Source organism: Oculina patagonica, chromosome 8 (genome assembly GCF_052425735.1).
Source record: "Oculina patagonica isolate OP01 chromosome 8, crgOcupat, whole genome shotgun sequence".
In the NCBI taxonomy this organism is placed as follows: domain Eukaryota; kingdom Metazoa; phylum Cnidaria; class Anthozoa; order Scleractinia; family Oculinidae; genus Oculina; species Oculina patagonica.
The window spans coordinates 22,675,944-22,692,734 of NC_135765.1; the positions used below are offsets into that span (position 1 = coordinate 22,675,944).

The 16,791-nt window shown below is 39.9% G+C and overlaps 1 protein-coding gene across 3 annotated transcripts; it reads right to left on the reverse strand.

Moving 5' to 3' along the window:
* Nucleotides 1-54: 54 nt before the first annotated feature.
* On the reverse strand, nucleotides 55-16,017 carry LOC144661921 (uncharacterized). 3 transcript variants are annotated; one of them, XM_078522631.1, is made up of 6 exons: nucleotides 15,865-16,017; nucleotides 12,596-12,671; nucleotides 5,549-5,944; nucleotides 2,201-4,713; nucleotides 1,925-2,014; nucleotides 55-1,321 (listed from the first exon to the last, which is right to left on the reverse strand). In XM_078522631.1, exons 1-6 carry the CDS (start codon nucleotides 15,919-15,921, stop codon nucleotides 1,262-1,264), a joined length of 3,192 nt encoding a protein of 1,063 aa, XP_078378757.1. In that variant the 5' UTR covers nucleotides 15,922-16,017; the 3' UTR covers nucleotides 55-1,261. The 3 variants fall into 3 exon arrangements, 2 of the variants coding, with proteins under 2 accessions (XP_078378757.1, XP_078378756.1); XM_078522630.1 differs by having other exon boundaries at nucleotides 5,549-5,956; XR_013572357.1 differs by having other exon boundaries at nucleotides 1,263-1,321; nucleotides 1,925-2,123; nucleotides 5,549-5,956.
* Between the last annotated feature and the right edge of the window lie 774 nt (nucleotides 16,018-16,791).

Consider the following 16,791-nt stretch of genomic DNA (forward strand, 5'->3'; position numbering starts at 1 on the left):
AAATATGAATAAATAAGTATACTCTAGCTAATTATTCAGAGATTTGACAAACACTGTTGAAAAATGAATGCACAGTTTGATTCCCTCTTTGCCAGTTTTACATTGTCCAGAATGATTATCTCTTCAACATAATTTCTGCTTGGATGAGCTTGTTTTCATTTGTTTTTAAATTGTTGTCCTCCTCCAAACACCTGAAGACAATAAGGAAACTTTCAATCAGGATTGTCTTCAGGTGTTCTGCCAGATTTTTTTTTTTCTTTTTTACAGGTAGAAACAAAACGTTGTTAGTATATTTCTACTAGTTAAACTTTCGATTTCGTTTTTCATTTTGTGTTTGAGTTTTTTATTAATACTTCTTAATTTGTTTGAATTGATTTATGTTGATTTTTTTGTTGGTCGAGAGTTGATAGTTTGTGGTTTTAGGGTTAGTGTTTACTCGTTAGTTATAAGAAGTGTGCATTTGGGAATAGTAGGGTTCAGGAATAGTAAGCGTTGGATAAGTTGGAAGTCGAAGATTTTAGGCTAAGGTTAGTAGAGTTAGTGGTTAGTGGTTAATTGATAGTAGTGTGAGTTTGTGAATTGCAGGGTACACGAATAGTAAGGGTTGTGAAAGTTAGGGTGTTTGGTGAAGGGATATTGGTAGATACAGGGATTGGGTAATGGGAGATGCATCCATGTACGTGGTTGTTAAATTGGTATTGTGGATTAAGAGAATTGGGAAGTTTGAGGAGAGTAAAAGTTGGAATTGTGGTAATGAAAGGGTCAGGGCAGCGGGGACAATGGTTTTGGTAGGGATTGAAGAAATTGGGAGGTTTGTGGATAGTGGGAGACTTGAGGGGTAAGGAAAGTTTGTAAAAAGGGTGTTGGGGTAATGGACGATTCAGGAGAGTATAGGGTAAAGGTAGGCTTGGGTGTTAGTGGGTTTAACAGTAGCGGATATTGGGGTTAGTGGGTTGGGTTAAGAGGTAAGAGGGTTAGTGTGTTAGTGAGTTAGTGAGTTAGAGGTTTAGGGTTAACTAGTAGGAGGGTAAGTGGGTTAGGATTTTAGTCAGGTTTTTGAAAAAAAAAATGTTTTTTATTCTTTTGAAATTTTCTTGTTTTTTCTTTTGCTTTTTACCCATTTTAAATTATTTTTACCCGCTCACCAAGCAGAAAGATGTTGCTTATTTACAAATCATGTTGAAATAAAAATAAAAAAAAAAAAAAATGTTCATGGCTTGGGTGACATTTTGCCATGACCGGAGACGACCTGCTCCTGGTCTTATTGTCTTCTTGGTCGTAGCCTCCGCAAATAGGGAGTGTTTCGTCCCCGTTTTTGAACCTGTGGCATAAACGGTGTAAAGGAAACATAAAACTTTTAATTGCTTTGAACAGGCACAAAATATCGTAAAGAAAAGGCCATGAAGCTCCCAGTGTTGTAGTCCGGTCTTTGCGCGTTGTACCGTTGTACAGTTGTAACGGGCTTATTTGTAATACACATTTATCTTTACAAAGATTAAGGAAAAAATTTGTCCTTTGGCATAATTTGCTAGTGTAAAACTTTTGTGTAAATAAATAAAAAGTTCTTAGTACAAACAATCACTCGGAGAATTGTCTGTTTCAAAGTACTAAATGGAGGAATGAAACGCTTAAACCAATTGAAAGTATTATACAGCATTCCCAATCACTGAAATTATTTAATGAACTGAAATTAATTGTATTGTTCACGCAAATTGTTCTTTTCCAGACATGTGCTATTTATGATTTTATAATTTATGCTGTATTACAGCACTAGCATCAAATCTTTATAATTATTTTTAAGAAGTGAAACATTTTTCAGTTTGTACTCCGACTAAACACATTTTGGGCCTTGTGCGAATGCAGCTCGTGATTGGTTAGTGTAAATAATAAAGAAAGCGAAGAAAACTTATTCTTATACGCATACCTCGGGAACAAAGGCTTCTCCGTTCCACACTCTCTTCATTCGTCTTCGGCGAGCTCTGGTCGATTGAGACGACTGTGCAGCGCCCGGCTCCTGTAATACAAAACCAATAATTTTTTTTTTTTAAACCCTGCCATACAGTAATTTATAAGTTGGGGTTTTTTTGCCTGCATGTATTAACCATTTTAAGTGTCTAAAGAACCTATAACAAAAGAAAACAATTATAAGGCAAAAAACGTCACAAAAAACCGGTACGTGGCGATTAAAATGTATTCTTACCTGACGTTGATGGATTCTGCTTTCCAGAAGAATGGAACCAACTGGATCCTGGCACACGGCACCAAACAGAAGTTGATACGCAGACCTTTGGCAGTAATTAACAAAACCAGTGGTGTCAGGTGTGTCTACATCAGAGGCCAGGGCTCCAACAGACACATCCTCAGTCTTGATCTTAGCGCACAACGCTGATGCATTTTCAAAATTGACAGGCACATCACATGGCAGCTTAGAAGAAGCGGAAACGTGACTAGAGTCAGATTCGTGATTGTCTTTCTCCATAGTTTCATTGGAAACTGTAGGAACAGTAGCCTCTTCAGAATTGACAGGTACATTACACGGCAGCCTAGAAAAAGCAGAAACGTGACTGGAGTCAGGTCGATGTTTGTCTTTCTTCACTGCTTCATTGCCACGCAGCTCATCCTTGAAAACTGCAGGAGCCGCAGCCTCTTCCGAATTGTCATGTACATCAAATGGCGGCTTAGAAGAAGCAGAAACATGACTGAAGTCAGACTGATGACTGTAATCGTGCACTTCTTTATTGCCACAGAGTTCATCCTTGGAACCCGCAGGAAGAGCACCCTTTTGAGAATTGACAGGTACATCATATGGAAGCTTTAAAAAAGTAAAAACCTGACTAGAGTCAGATTGATGGCCCCCATCCTCCACTGCTTCATTGCCACACAGTCCATCCTTGGAAAATGCAGGAACAGCAGCCTCTTCAACGTTGAACTGCCGTTTGGATTTACGCAATGGTTCAATGAAATCTTCAGACTGCCTGACAGACTCATCCACGTTCTTTACTGAGGTTCTCTTCCGCTTCCTTTGCCTTGCATTTCTCGCCTCGGCTGCCTCGTGAACATCCAGTGAAGAAACCTCACTGTATTCACTGAATCCATTCTCACCAATGTTCCCGGCTTGTTTGGAAGCCACAGCTTCAGATGACTCGTGAACATCCTGTGGAGAAACCTTTCCAACGGGCATGCTGATGTAACGTGAAAACGACCGGGTCACTGCCAAACAATGGTCACTCATTTTACAAATTACACAACTGCATTCATTGATTTCATTTTCACCAATGCCGCTGGCCTCTAGCTCTTCAGTAGCAACAGCCTCGGATAACTCGTGTACATCCAGTTTGGAAGCCTTTTCAATGGGCATGCTGATGTTGGTAGCAGAGGACCCTGTCACTGCCAACAAATGGTCACTCATTTCACCATTATCACAGGTGACCTCACTTATTTCGTTCTTACAGATGTAGCCTGTGTCTTCGGTACCTACAGCTTCAGATGACTTGTGTATATTCAGCGTTGAAACTTTTTCAATGGGCATGCTGATGTTAGCAACAGGGGACCCTGTCAATGCCAATGAATGGTCACTCATCCCATCATTATCGCAGGTAACCTCACTGATTTCATTTTCACTGATGTTACATATGTCTTTGGTAGCAACAGCGTCAGTTGACTCAAGTTTATCCAGCGAAGAAACCTTTCCAATGGGTGTGCTGATGAAACGTGAAAACGACCGTGTCACTGCCAAACAATGGTCACTCATTTTACAAATCACACAACTGCATTCATTGATTTCATTTTCGCCAATATAACCATCTTCTTCGGTAGCAACAGCTTGAGATGAATCGTGTACATCAAGCGAGGAAACCTTTGCAATAGGCATGCTGACGTTGGTTGCAAAGGATCCTTTCAGTGCCAACGAATGGTCACCCATTTCACCATTATTACAGGTGACTTCACTGATGTCGTTTTTGCTCATTTGAAAGGTGTCTACTGTTGCTTCAAGATCAGATGACTCGAGTTCATTCGATGAAGCAACCTTTTCAACGGGCATGCTGATGTAAGGCGGAAACGACTGCGTCACTGCCATCCAATGATCACAAATTAGACAACTGCATTCGCTAATTTCATTCTCAAAAAGGTTACCAGCATCTTCGGTAGCAACACCTTGAAATGACTCCTGTACATACAGTGAAGAATCCTTTTCTATAGGCGCGCTGATGTTAGAAACAGGGGACCCTGTCACTGGCAATGAATGGTCACTCATTTCATCATCAAGTGAGGAATCTGTCTCACTGGGCATGTTGATGTTAGCCTCGCAAGACTCTTTTAATGCCAGTGAATGCCTGGAAGAGATATGTTTCTCTAAAGAATTTCCCTCAGGATACTTTAAACCCATTTCACCATCGGAATATGCAGGAACAGAAGACCCTTCAATGTTCAATAGCCGTCTGCGTTTTATTAATGGCTCAATGGAATCTTCATCCAGGCAGTTTTCACAGCTTCTCTTCCGTTTTCTTGACTTATGTACATCCAGTGAGGAACCCATTTCAATGGGCATGCTGATGTTTATTGCTGGCGACCCAGCCACTGACAAGGTCATGTCACTAATTTCACCATAGTCATAGGTCACTCCATTGATTTCATTCTCACTGATGCTACTGGCTTTTTCGGTGTCTACAACTTCAGTTGATTCTTGTCGATCCAACAAGGACAAACCTTTCACTGCAAATGAATGGACACTCCTTTCACTAGTTTCACAGTGTAAATGGGTCACGGTGGAACCTTTAAGTTTAATGTTAGTTCACTTCAGCCCTAGTTGTGCGTCCATTCCATGTGGAAGCAGTTATATGGCCAGTACAGGGCGATCAATACATTCATCAGCGAAACAGAAAATAACTTTCTGACCCATTCTCGTCCAGGATCCTTCTGATCATCTGCTCTGCGCCAGAGATCGAGACCTCTGGCATGTCCCGATTTTTGAGCATGCGCAGAGTACTCGTTCTGTATTTACAGCCAATCAATGAGCCTGTGAGTTGCGGACTTCCAGTGTTGGAGCCAGCCAGAGGTAATGATCCCTAGTGCAGACCAGAAGGATCGTGGACTCTGCGGAAGAATGTTTCCGACCCAAAAAACCATCCCCAACCTTGGTCATTTGCGCAAGCTCAGACGAAAATGTCATAAATGCGAAACTAGTGGAAAGAAAGGCAAGTCATCATGCTGAAAGTAGCATTTTGAGCAGATTGGAGCTTAGTGATCTCATAACTGGCCAAAAAATTTCAAATTACAATGCAAAGGAGTAAAATTACCCCCGAGATATCCATTTTTTATGAACCCTCGAACCTTCTAGCAATTCGAATGAAATGTGATTTTCCTCCCTGACCCCCGTATTCTCCAGCCTCTGTTTTCTCAATCAAATTTTGTAGCTTTTGGAGGTTTTTTGAAGTCAGGATTCTACTGTATTTTCATTCATATTTGCTGCCAAATATGTCAGTAAACTTGCAGAACCAAAACAAAATTAAAACCATAGATAAACATCTAACAGTAACTTAGGACATACCTCTTAAGCCCTGCCAGGGTCTCACGGCAAAAGCTTCCTCAGCCTCCATAATGTTGTTACTTATTAAAGTTTGCTCTAATGAATAGTCATTCATTTCACCGATATCACAGGTTACTTCACTCATTTCACTCACACAGACGTTACATGTGGCTTCGGTAGCTAAAGGTTCAGATAACGTGTGTACCTCCAGCGGAGAAACCTTTTCAATGGGCATGCTGATAGTAGCATCAGAGGACCCTGTCACTGCCAACGAATGGTCACTCATTTCACCAACATCACAGGTGACTTCACTGATATCATTCTCGCTCACGTGAAAGGATTTTACTGTTGCTAGAGATTCAGAGGACTTGTTTACATCCAGCGGGGAAACCTCTTCAATGGGCATGCTGATATTACCTGCAGAGAAAACTGTCTCTGTCATTAAATGATGGTTGTATTTAGCAATATCATTGAAGCGTTCAGTGATTTTACTCTCACTAATCAATGTTTGTTTTCTTTTCTGTTTACGGAAGAAGCATGTAACGTCGGTAAAGAGAGAAAAACCTTTCACTAGGTATTCTGATATTAGCCTTGGGGTACCCTGTAACTACTGGTAAGTCATAACAATTGACCACAGACTATCTAAATCCACCAGAAATGAACAAAACTCACTGATCCGCTTTATTGCATGCTATACATGTAAGTGAGTCACGGTGGAACCTTTAAGTTTAATGTTAGTTCACTTCAGCCCTAGTTGTGCATCCATTCCATGTGGAAGCAGTTATATCACCAATACAGAACAATCAATGCATCCATCATGAATAGACGCACCTCCAGGGGCGTAGCTAGCATATAGCCCTGTAGGCCTGGGCCAAAGAATTTTTCAGCCCGCTCGTATTTTTCAAAATTTACAGTACAATGTAGAGAGCAATTCGTACTGAAGCAGTCTCGCAAACAACCCTTTGCTTGTCAAGTCTCAAGCAAGTAGAAACACGGGAGACTTCTAGAGTAGTCGAGTGATAGGTTGTGTTAGGAAGAGTGCGTCTGCGTTAACCCATTCTCGAGCAAGGGTCTTTATCGGTAGGATACCCCCAAAACAATAACCACCCCCCCCCCCCCCTAGAAGTGGCCAGGCCTACAACTCTTAAGTGTAATACTCCATAATTTTCGAGCTTTTTTAAAAGTTCGCGGACACCGTACCTCACCGATTTCGCTGAAATTTGGCATGCAGAGTTGTTTTAGGGTCCTAACTACCAAATGGATATTAAAAAGTTTCATTTCTTTTTATTTTGGAAAATATCGAGAACACCGATTTGAAGCGTCCGTGACGGCTTGCCAACATGGCGGATCGAAGGCTAGGTCTTCTTGTTACTTCGACACTGAACCTGCCGTCACAGTTTCTCGATCATACTTGGTACAGTTATAAAGAACTATCTTTCTTCTTTCAATATATCAAAATAGATTCGGCAAATGTTGAGTTTGAATGATCAACGGCCAAGAAGTTCGAAGGTATGGTAACGATACTTTGAACAGCCTCAAATTTACTACAAAATGAAAGGCTTATAACTCCACTGTTATCTCGATTTAGAACTAGCCATTTACCATGAACAAAGCTTGTTCATTGGTGAATTGATTCCATTAATAAAAAAATTGGGGAAATGTAACAGTCTAGAATTAAAAAATATAGAACCTCTAGTAAATTGGCCATTTCAGCGCCATTTCAGCGGATAAGCTCATTTAACAGCAAATAATCGGGAGAAACATGAAAGGGTTACAGTCGTTTATAATAAGCACTTTTCATGTATTCTTTGCTTATCTTAAACAAATACATGATCTTTGCCAAAGATATGTCGATTTTTGAGCGTACGATCGTTTTTCCAAATTTTTATATCGGGAACTTTGTTGTCGAGATTATACGCTGTTGTTATTCAATATTCGTTTCACAAGAACTTCTGTTGCTCGCATTTTCCAAATTACTGTTTAAGAAATTACCCATTCCGAAACAGAGACATTCTTAATTTTTCTTTAAAAATTACCAGGAAAGCAAGAATGTCATAGAACGGTTTTATACTAGTGAAAATACCTGTCAGACATAACTTCAACTGTTCGTGTTATCTGGCTGTTTTCACAAATATGCAAATTAAGGAATTCTTAAAGTGCCTATCTTTAACTATTTCACGCTTAAAGATTCCTCTAAATCTTTTCGCCTACCTTTTGGCCAAACGAAGTTTTGTGTCTCCAGGCAGAATGCGCGTTATCAGCAATGAAAGTCGAAGAGATACAGAAGCTCGAGTAAAATTCAAACTGCTGTGAAATGAACATCGTTTGAGCTTGACGTGTATTTATAGATTGCGCTCCGTTAATTAAGTTTATTCATTTGGCGATCAGATAAAAATCAATGAATGATCAGAGTTTAAAAAGTCCATTTCTAAGCACGAGAGACACGGATATTTGTTTCAGAAGCATTTATGCATAGAAATACCGGTTTATTATTTACTGACGCGGTTAAAAAATACTCGGCTTCCAGCGGTAAATCTGCATTTATAATAGCTGGGAGTTTGGGGTGTTTTTTGGTGTTGTTTTTTGAGGGGGCTGGGGGGGGGGGGGGTTGGAAGTGGTGCCTCCGTATCCTCTTTTGTTCTTTTACACAGTGGCCTGAATTTGGAACAAAAGAGCTCATCTGTTAATAAGCATAATGCGAGCTGATTTTGAAATAAACATGACTTTACGTTTGTGTCATCAGTAATTATCGTGTTCGAAGAAGGCGTGGCTGAGTCGCGGCAAGAACAGCGCAATAACATTTCCTCATTGAATTGAAATGTATGTCAAATCAACTGTTTTTAGGACAAGTTAAAAGAAACAAATATTTTTCGTCCAGATTTTTACAAAAAGAGAGCAGGTGAGTACTTGGCTGTTTTTGTTATCTCGGACTTTTTTATTACAGTCGAACCTCTCCATCTGGACACCTCTTATACGGCCGTCTCTATTACGGACAACCTCCGATGCCCCGACAAAATTCTCATATATTTTCTTTAAAAAAGTCTCCATAATACGGAACCTCTCTTATTCGGACAATGGACACTAAATCTCGGCCTCAAGGACCAAATTCATATAACTTAACCTCTTTATTACGGACACTTCGGTGATCAGGTGATGACATTTTGTTTTCGTAATGGAATTTCTGTTTATGATTCCAAAATCAACAACGTAACGCTTTATTCATCTTAGACCATTTCGGATTTTTGTAAAGTGTTAATTTTTTTTTACCTGCAGCATTACGTTGCAGAACATTTCGAGTAACTAAATACTTTCAGCTGTTAATAAAGTCAAATGGACGTCATAGTGGTGATCTCTATAATACAAACACCTCTCTAATACGGACACTTTGCTCTGTCCCTTCTGTGTCCATGTTAAAGAGGTTCAACTATATTTCCAATTGAATGCTTACTTTACAATTTATCACCCTCCCCTAGGGATAAGTTGAAGTCATCGGTCAAATATAAATTAATGAAACGTAAGTTGTTGATAAAACAATAACCCATTCCCCCAGTTCGGGGAATGGGTTATCAATTACTCTTCGTCATGCCATGCCACCCCTTAATGTGGGAGCGCCCCGCCTCAATTCACGATAAAAAACTTATGGCCTCCCGGTCCATTTATGTAGTTCTCCGCCAGGTCTCTCAATAGGCAGGTTACGAGCCTAGTGGCCCATCAGGCCGGAGCTTATACCGGTTTCCGCAACGTGAAGCGAATACGAGTATTTTTTACTCTACCCGGATGGGATGCTATTCCATCGCAGGGTTACCTCCCTTCCCGAAGAGCTAAAGATTGACTGGTAATCATTTTTACACCTGGGTGAAGAACGGGACTCTGGGAGTCGAGAAGCTTTCCAAAGAACTTAACGCATTGTCCCCCAAATGCTCTATCCAGGACTGTTTGGTCCAGAGTCCAGCGCAGTGACCATTATTAGGCCATCACGCTTCCCAACCGTGTAAGAAAGTGCAAAAAACTGCTTGTATAAGCCCTGGGGTTGTGCTGTTTGGTACGAAATGTGGGCTTTTAAATGTGGTAGGTCTTATATCCGTGGGTGGGGTGCGGGGAGTGCGGTGGCTTAAAGCGAAATTAAAAAACTTCTTGTTTTCTGAAATACGTTTTTATAAACTTATTTGAATCACATTAATGAATTAAAGGGGCAGTGTCACCAAGATTTAATAAAATTTAAAACTCTCAAGACGGTGTTGGTCATATGAATTGCAGTAAATCCACTCATAGAGGTATGGCTTTATAAAACGTACTTTAAAAAGCCTGATTTTTTTTAAACGTGGTTTGGGTGCAACCTGGTAGGAAAAAAGTGGCCTTAAATTTTGACAGTTGACTTAGAAGAAATATATGGGCCTTGAATTGGGAGGGCTTATGAGAAAAAAGGATTATAAGGGGAATTTTACAGAATCTGCTCAACAGCGTAATCTCGAGCAGCTTTCATTTATCTGGCCACTGTCTTTTTCTCTCTGCAGGTTTTAGTAAGGCCAGACCGCTATGAGTGGATTTACAATTCATATTAACACCTTTTTGAGATTTTTAAATCCCGGTTCGAGCTTTGGGGGGATATTGCGTTGAGTTCTTCGGAAAGCCTCTGTACTCTCATAGTCACTTTCTTCACCTAGGTCGGGGATAAGGACATACGTGATGTAAGTCATGACGCATCACGAGAGGTGTCCTTATGGAGAGGTTCGACTTTAATAAAAAAAAGTCCGAGACAACAAAAACAGCCAAGTTCTCACCTGCTCTCTTTTTGTAAAAATCTGGACGAAAAACGTTTGTATCTTTTAACTTGCCCTATAAAGAATTGATTCGAAATTCATTTCAATTCAATGAGGAAAATGTGTTAGCTTCACTGTTATTACGTTGTTCTTGCCGCGAGTAAGCCACGCCTTCTTCGAACACGATGATTACTGATGACACAAACGTAAAGTCATGTTTATTTCAAAATCAGCTCGCATTATGCTTATTAACAGATGAGCTCTTTTGTTCAACATTCAGACCACTGTGTCAGAGATCTAAAGAGGATACGGAGGCACCATTTCCACCCCCCCCCCCCCCCCCCCCGCCTTCCTACAACAACACCAATAAAAACACCCCAAACTCCCAGCTATTATAAATGCAGATTTACCGCTAGAAGCCGAGTATTTTTTAACCGCGTCAGTAAATAATAAACCGGTATTTCTAAGCATAAATGCTTCTGAAACAAATATCCGTGTCTCTCGTGCTTAGAAATGGACTTTTTAAACTCTGATCATTCATTGATTTTTATCTGATCGGCAAATGAATAAACTTAATTAACGGAGCGCAATCTATAAATACACGTCAAGCTCAAACGATGTTCATTTCACAGCAGTTTGAATTTTACTCGAGCTTCTGTATCTCTTCGACTTTCATTGCTGATAACGCGCATTCTGCCTGGAGACACAAAACTTCGTTTGGCCAAAAGGTAGGCGAAAAGATTTAGAGGAATCTTTAAGCGTGAAATAGTTAAAGAGGGGCACTTTAAGAATTCCTTAATTTGCATATTTGTGAAAAACAGCCAGATAACACGAGCAGTTGAAGTTTATATGTCTGACAGGTATTTTCACTAGTATAAAACCGTTCCATGACATTCTTGCTTTCCCAGTAATTTTTAAAGAAAAATTAAGAATGACTCTGTTACGGAATGGGCAATTTCTTAAACAGTGATTTGGAAAATGCGAGCAACAGAAGTTCTTGTGAAACGAATATTGAATAACAACAGCGTATAATCTCGACAACAAAGTTGCCGATATAAAAATTTGGAAAAACGATCGTACGCTCAAAAATCGACATATCTTTGGCAAAGATCATGTATTTGTTTAAAATAAGCAAAGAATACATGAAAAGTGCTTATTATAAACGACTGTAACCCTTTCATGTTTCTCCCGATTATTTGCTGTTAAATAAGCTGATCCGCTAAAAAGGCCAATTTACTAGAGGTTCCAAATTTTTTTATTCTTAACGGTTACATTCCCCCAATTTTCTTATTAATGGAATCAATTCACCAATGAACAAGCTTTGTTCATGGTAAATGGCTAGTTCTAATTCGAGATAACAGTGGAGTTATAAGCCTTTCATTTTGTAGTAAATTTGAGGCTGTTCAAAACATCGTTAACATACCTTCGAACTTCTTGGCCGTTGATCATTCAAACTCAACATTTGCCGAATCTATTTTGATATATTGAAAGAAGAAAGATAGTTCTTTATAACTGTACCAAGTATGATCGAGAAACTGTGACGGCAGGTTCAGTGTCGAAGTAACAAGAACACCTTCGATCCGCCATGTTGGCAAGCCGTCACGGACGCTTCAAATCGGCCTTTTCGATATTTTCCAAAATAAAAAGAATTGGAACTTTTTAATATCCATTTGGTAGTTAGGACCCTAAAACAAGACTGCATGCCAAATTTCAGCGAAATCGGTGAGGTACGGTGTCCGGACAAAGTTCGAATCTTACAGACTATGACAATTAAGAAAGTTGGCTACGCCCCTGACCTCCATCACCGAAACAGAAAAAGACTTCCTGACACTTTCTCGTCCACAATCGATTTGGTTCGTGCCATGGATCGAGACTTCTTGTATTTCCCGGTTTGTGCGCATACCCAGAGTACTCGTTTTGAATTTTCAGCAAATCAATACTGTCAGATTTGACAATGAGCCTGTGGGGCTTCGCGTCCGCGGACGGACGCGAAGCCCTCGAGCCCGAGCCAGCCAGAGGTCTTGATCCTTGGTAGCGCATACCAGAAGGATCGTGGACCCTGGGGACGAGAATATTTCTGAACCAAAATCTATCCCCACATTTGAACTTCTGCGCAAACCTAGGCAAAGCGTCATGAGGTGTATGCTTGTGGAAAGAAAGACACGCCTTCATGCTTCAAATTGCGTTTGGAGCAGGCTGGGGCTTATTTAGCACATAACTGGCCAAACAATTTTAAAAATGTAAACAAATGCGATTTCGGTGAACTTACAGATCCAAAACAAAATTAAAGCCATAGACAAACACCTACCTCTTAATCCTTGCCAGGGCCTCACTTCAAGAGCTTCCTCAACCTCCATAATGTTGTCACACAAGAAGGGACAATGCTGCAATGGAACAAGCTTTATCATCATCATAATAATAAAAACTTCTACCACTTTCTCAGCCAACCAGAAGTAAAAACCAAAACCAAACTTGACTTGCTCGCACATATTTTGAGGTGCGGCTCAATTTCTTAAAATAACTGTACGGGTATGTGCCACGCCACAGGGTGTATCTATTTTAGAGACGCTAAGCGTGGGAAAAAGTGTGTTAGCTAGTCGCGACGGATTAAGTTTTACTTATGATTGGCTAAGTGGCAGGAGATTTCTAAACCAATCACTAAGCGTACATGTAATGATACTTATACCTAATCGTACCTTTTTGGTACGCTTCGGTAGCATATCAGGCGAGTTTGGTCGAGCCATGGTTCGTATTTTGGCGAGACGCAGTCGAGCCAAAATACCCATGGCGAGACCAAACGAGCCTGATATGCAGCCGAGGCGTACCAAAAAGGTACGATTAGGTATTTACCGTACCCAAATTAAGCCAAAAATCCGGTTATATTTATCGCTCTGTTGAAGCCATGCTTGCAAGATAAGTACTGCAAATTGTGTTGACTTGGTCTTCAACACTTTTACCAAGTTCTTCTTTTGCCTTCTTTTCCACTCGTTTGTTTAGAGTTTCATTCTCTAAATTTTCAAAATCAAAATTAAGCGAAACATTTGGAAATTCCGACTCTATTTTTCAGTCTGAATGTTTCAGTACTTGTCGGCAAACATCGCACAATTGGCGAGCGTGCTCAAGTTTAGTTTTGGCGGGAAAGTTTTTCTCTTTTTACGACCGCTAAACACCGCTAAATTTAAATTACGAAGTTCTGTTTTATTGTAAAACCTTTTTTCAATTCATCGTACAGTAACACTACTTTACTTCAAAGTGACCATGATATCGTGGCATATCAGGTCAGTGACTTGATATCGTAGGATATCAGGACAGTAGATCGCGCTTCTGATTGGCTACTTGCGAATTTTGGTACGGTAAAAAACCAAAGCAAACGCAAATTACTTTTGACACTGAAACTAAAACAGCGCTAATCACTCAAATCACAACTCTACTTTAAAATCTTATTCCCAGAGCCAGCATTCCCTTTGACCAGCTCACAGGAAACGCAATACGTCTGGGTGATTCAAAAACGGGAATCAGGAATTCCTGGTTCTGGTTTGACAGTGCGCGCGCGCCGGAGATTGTGGACGAAATAAACAAGTTTTCAACAACCAATCAGATTTGGTCGTCTTTTTGGCAGACTTTCAGTCTAGCCCAGAGGTCTCGATACTTGGTGGCGACTGAAAGAATCGCAGCCCCTGAGGATAGATTGCTTATGATTGAAACACAAGGCATTCACCAGGTACAAGTGTTTGATTGTAGGTGTGAACTATTCAGCAGGTTACTATAATTATTTTTAGTCATAAAAAATAGTTACTCAAGTCTGTGAAGAATTGAACACCGGCCGATGGATCTGACAAGGTCTGCCATGGCTAGTGTTTTACAAAACCACTGTTTACGACTTGTAAATGTATAAAAATCATGCCCTAAACAAATATTCCCAACTTTTTTCTGTTTTATTAAATAATGTTGAAATGTTAGAATCCGCTCAATTTTCTGGATTAAAAAAGCTGAAGTTCGTCTCAATTTAAGTCGGTCCCGAGTTTTTCCGACGCGGTACATTTCAGTAAAACGTTTTTAAAATGCGGTGCGTATAACCATTGGTAGCAAAAATAACTAAAGGTGGATTTCCACTGACGCGTAATTTTTTTTACGAGCGTTTACGTACACGTTTACGCAAGTCGTTCATACATTGTCTCTAATTTTTTTCACGTAAAAAATTACGCGTCAGTGGAAATTCACCTAATGTATAAACGACTTGCGTAAACGTGTAAGCAAGTCTTCATACATTGTCATTTTTTCACGTCAGAAAACGTACGTAAAAAATTACGCGTCAGTGGAAATCCACCTTTAGAGCAAATTATGGCCAAATATAAGCCTTCATTTGCCTACTTCTTAGATGTTTGCTTGGTTGTGGTTTCGATTTTTTCCTTTAATTTATTTATCCTATCAAATGTCGAGTTTCTAACAGCGAATTACATGACCAATTCCCAGTTGAAAGACGAAATTTGACCATGATTCCGACGTTAGTATCAATTACCGTACCCAAATTCGCAAGTAGCCAATAAGAAGCGCGATCTACTGTCCTGATATCATACGACATCAAGTCACTGACCTGATATGCCACCATATCACGGTCACTTTGAAGTTAAGTAGTGTTACTGTACGATGAATTGAAAAGAGGTTTTACCAATAAAACAGAACTTCGTAATTTAAATTTAGCGGTGTTTAGCGGTCGTAAAGAGAAAAAATTTTCCCGCCAAAACTAAACTTGAGCACGCTCGCCAATTGCGCGATGTTTGCCGACATTCAGACTGAAAAAAATGGAGTCGGAATTTCCAAATGTTTCGCTTAATTTTGATTTTGAAAATTTAGAGAATGAAACTCTAAACAAACGAGTGGGAAAAAAGGCAGAAGAGAAACTTGGTAAAAGTGTTGAAGACCAAGTCAACACAATTTGCAGTACGTACCTTGCAAGCATGACTTCAACAGAGCGATAAATACAACTGGATTTTTGGCTGAATTTGGGTAAGGTAAATACCTAATCGTACCTTTTTGGTACGCTTCGGCTGCATATCAGGCTCGTTTGGTCTCGCCATGGTTCGCACTTTACACGTGCGTTTACGCAACCGTGTGCACGTACGTGCATGTTGTGTGGGTGTTAAGTACAGCTTGTAAGTTTGGGCGTTGGCGTGCGTGCTCTGCTTGTTTAAGTTTGCGTGTGCGTGTTGTTTTTCACATTTTATTATCTTTTAGTTTTAATATCTTAATTGGTAAATTAGATAATAAGATAATTGCTTCCAATTGATTATCGGCATTATTACGTCATTCGGTTGTCATTTTTCCCCATGTTTGCTTGCAATATGTTCAAACTTCAAATGGAAAAATCTCAATGTCCTCCTGTTTCATTTCAAATTGTTGAAAAATCATAATCCGTTTAATATTCTGGATTTGAGTGGTTGAAGTTCTCAAAGTCGATCCCTAGTTTTTCCGAGGCGGATAATTCCAGTACAACTTTTGATGCGCGCGCACCACTGCCGAAACAATTTGTAGCAAAAAGTCATTGTAAATCTAAGCAAACAATAAGCTTTTTCTTACCTCTTTCTCTGATGTTTTCTTGTTATGGGTTTCTGTTTCTTCCTTTGATTCGTTCATCTCGTTGAAATTTCAACTTTCGTATCGCAAATTGACGACTGTCGAGAGCGGCGAGAATCACGTCTGCACTCGGCGAACAACTTGACTGAAAATGAACAATTGGTAATGAGTGCGCCCAATTAGCACGTCACATGAGGATACCAATTACAGGGCAACTAGTGGAGAATTGATATTTGCGTTCGACGGTAGGAGATCGCATCCTAATCTTGTGTTGGCGTGTGGTTTCGTGGTTGTCCTGTGAACGCGCAAGCGAAATTAAAGTGGTTCTATGTGTCGTTCTATATATTTCGGTATGTGGCAGAATGGCCTCGATCTCATGTGAGAAGACATTAGAAAGCAATTAATTTCGCAAAGACAGCGCGCGCAAAAACAATTCAATTAATCCGGTACCGCTTGGCGGTTAAAAATTTTATTAAGCAATTATTTGTGTCCTATCAACGTAGTCAAAGGTAATTAACGCCGAAAGTATAAAAAAGACAACGAACGATTCAATAATTGAGTGTAACCTTTGTAAGGTTTCAACAGTTTTAGCAATGTCGTTCATTTTCTGCATGGACTTTTGATTGTAGTTTGCACATCACAAACAGAGCTTAAATATCAATAAAATATGAAAACATAATCAGTCCGGATTATCCTAATATATTAGGACAGGGCCAACTTGGCTTTCAACCAATGGGAAGCCGCCTTTTGGTTTACCGATCGCATATCAAAACAAATCTCAATTTTCAAAATGGCGGACGAACGCAGACAGCGCGATGGTTTCCAAGTTGTAATGCGAACTTGTGGACGAGTTTAAAAAGAATGCGAATGTATATTTCTCTCTAGGAGGCATCTTTCAAGTAAGGCCAGTGTTCGAATCCACATTTACAC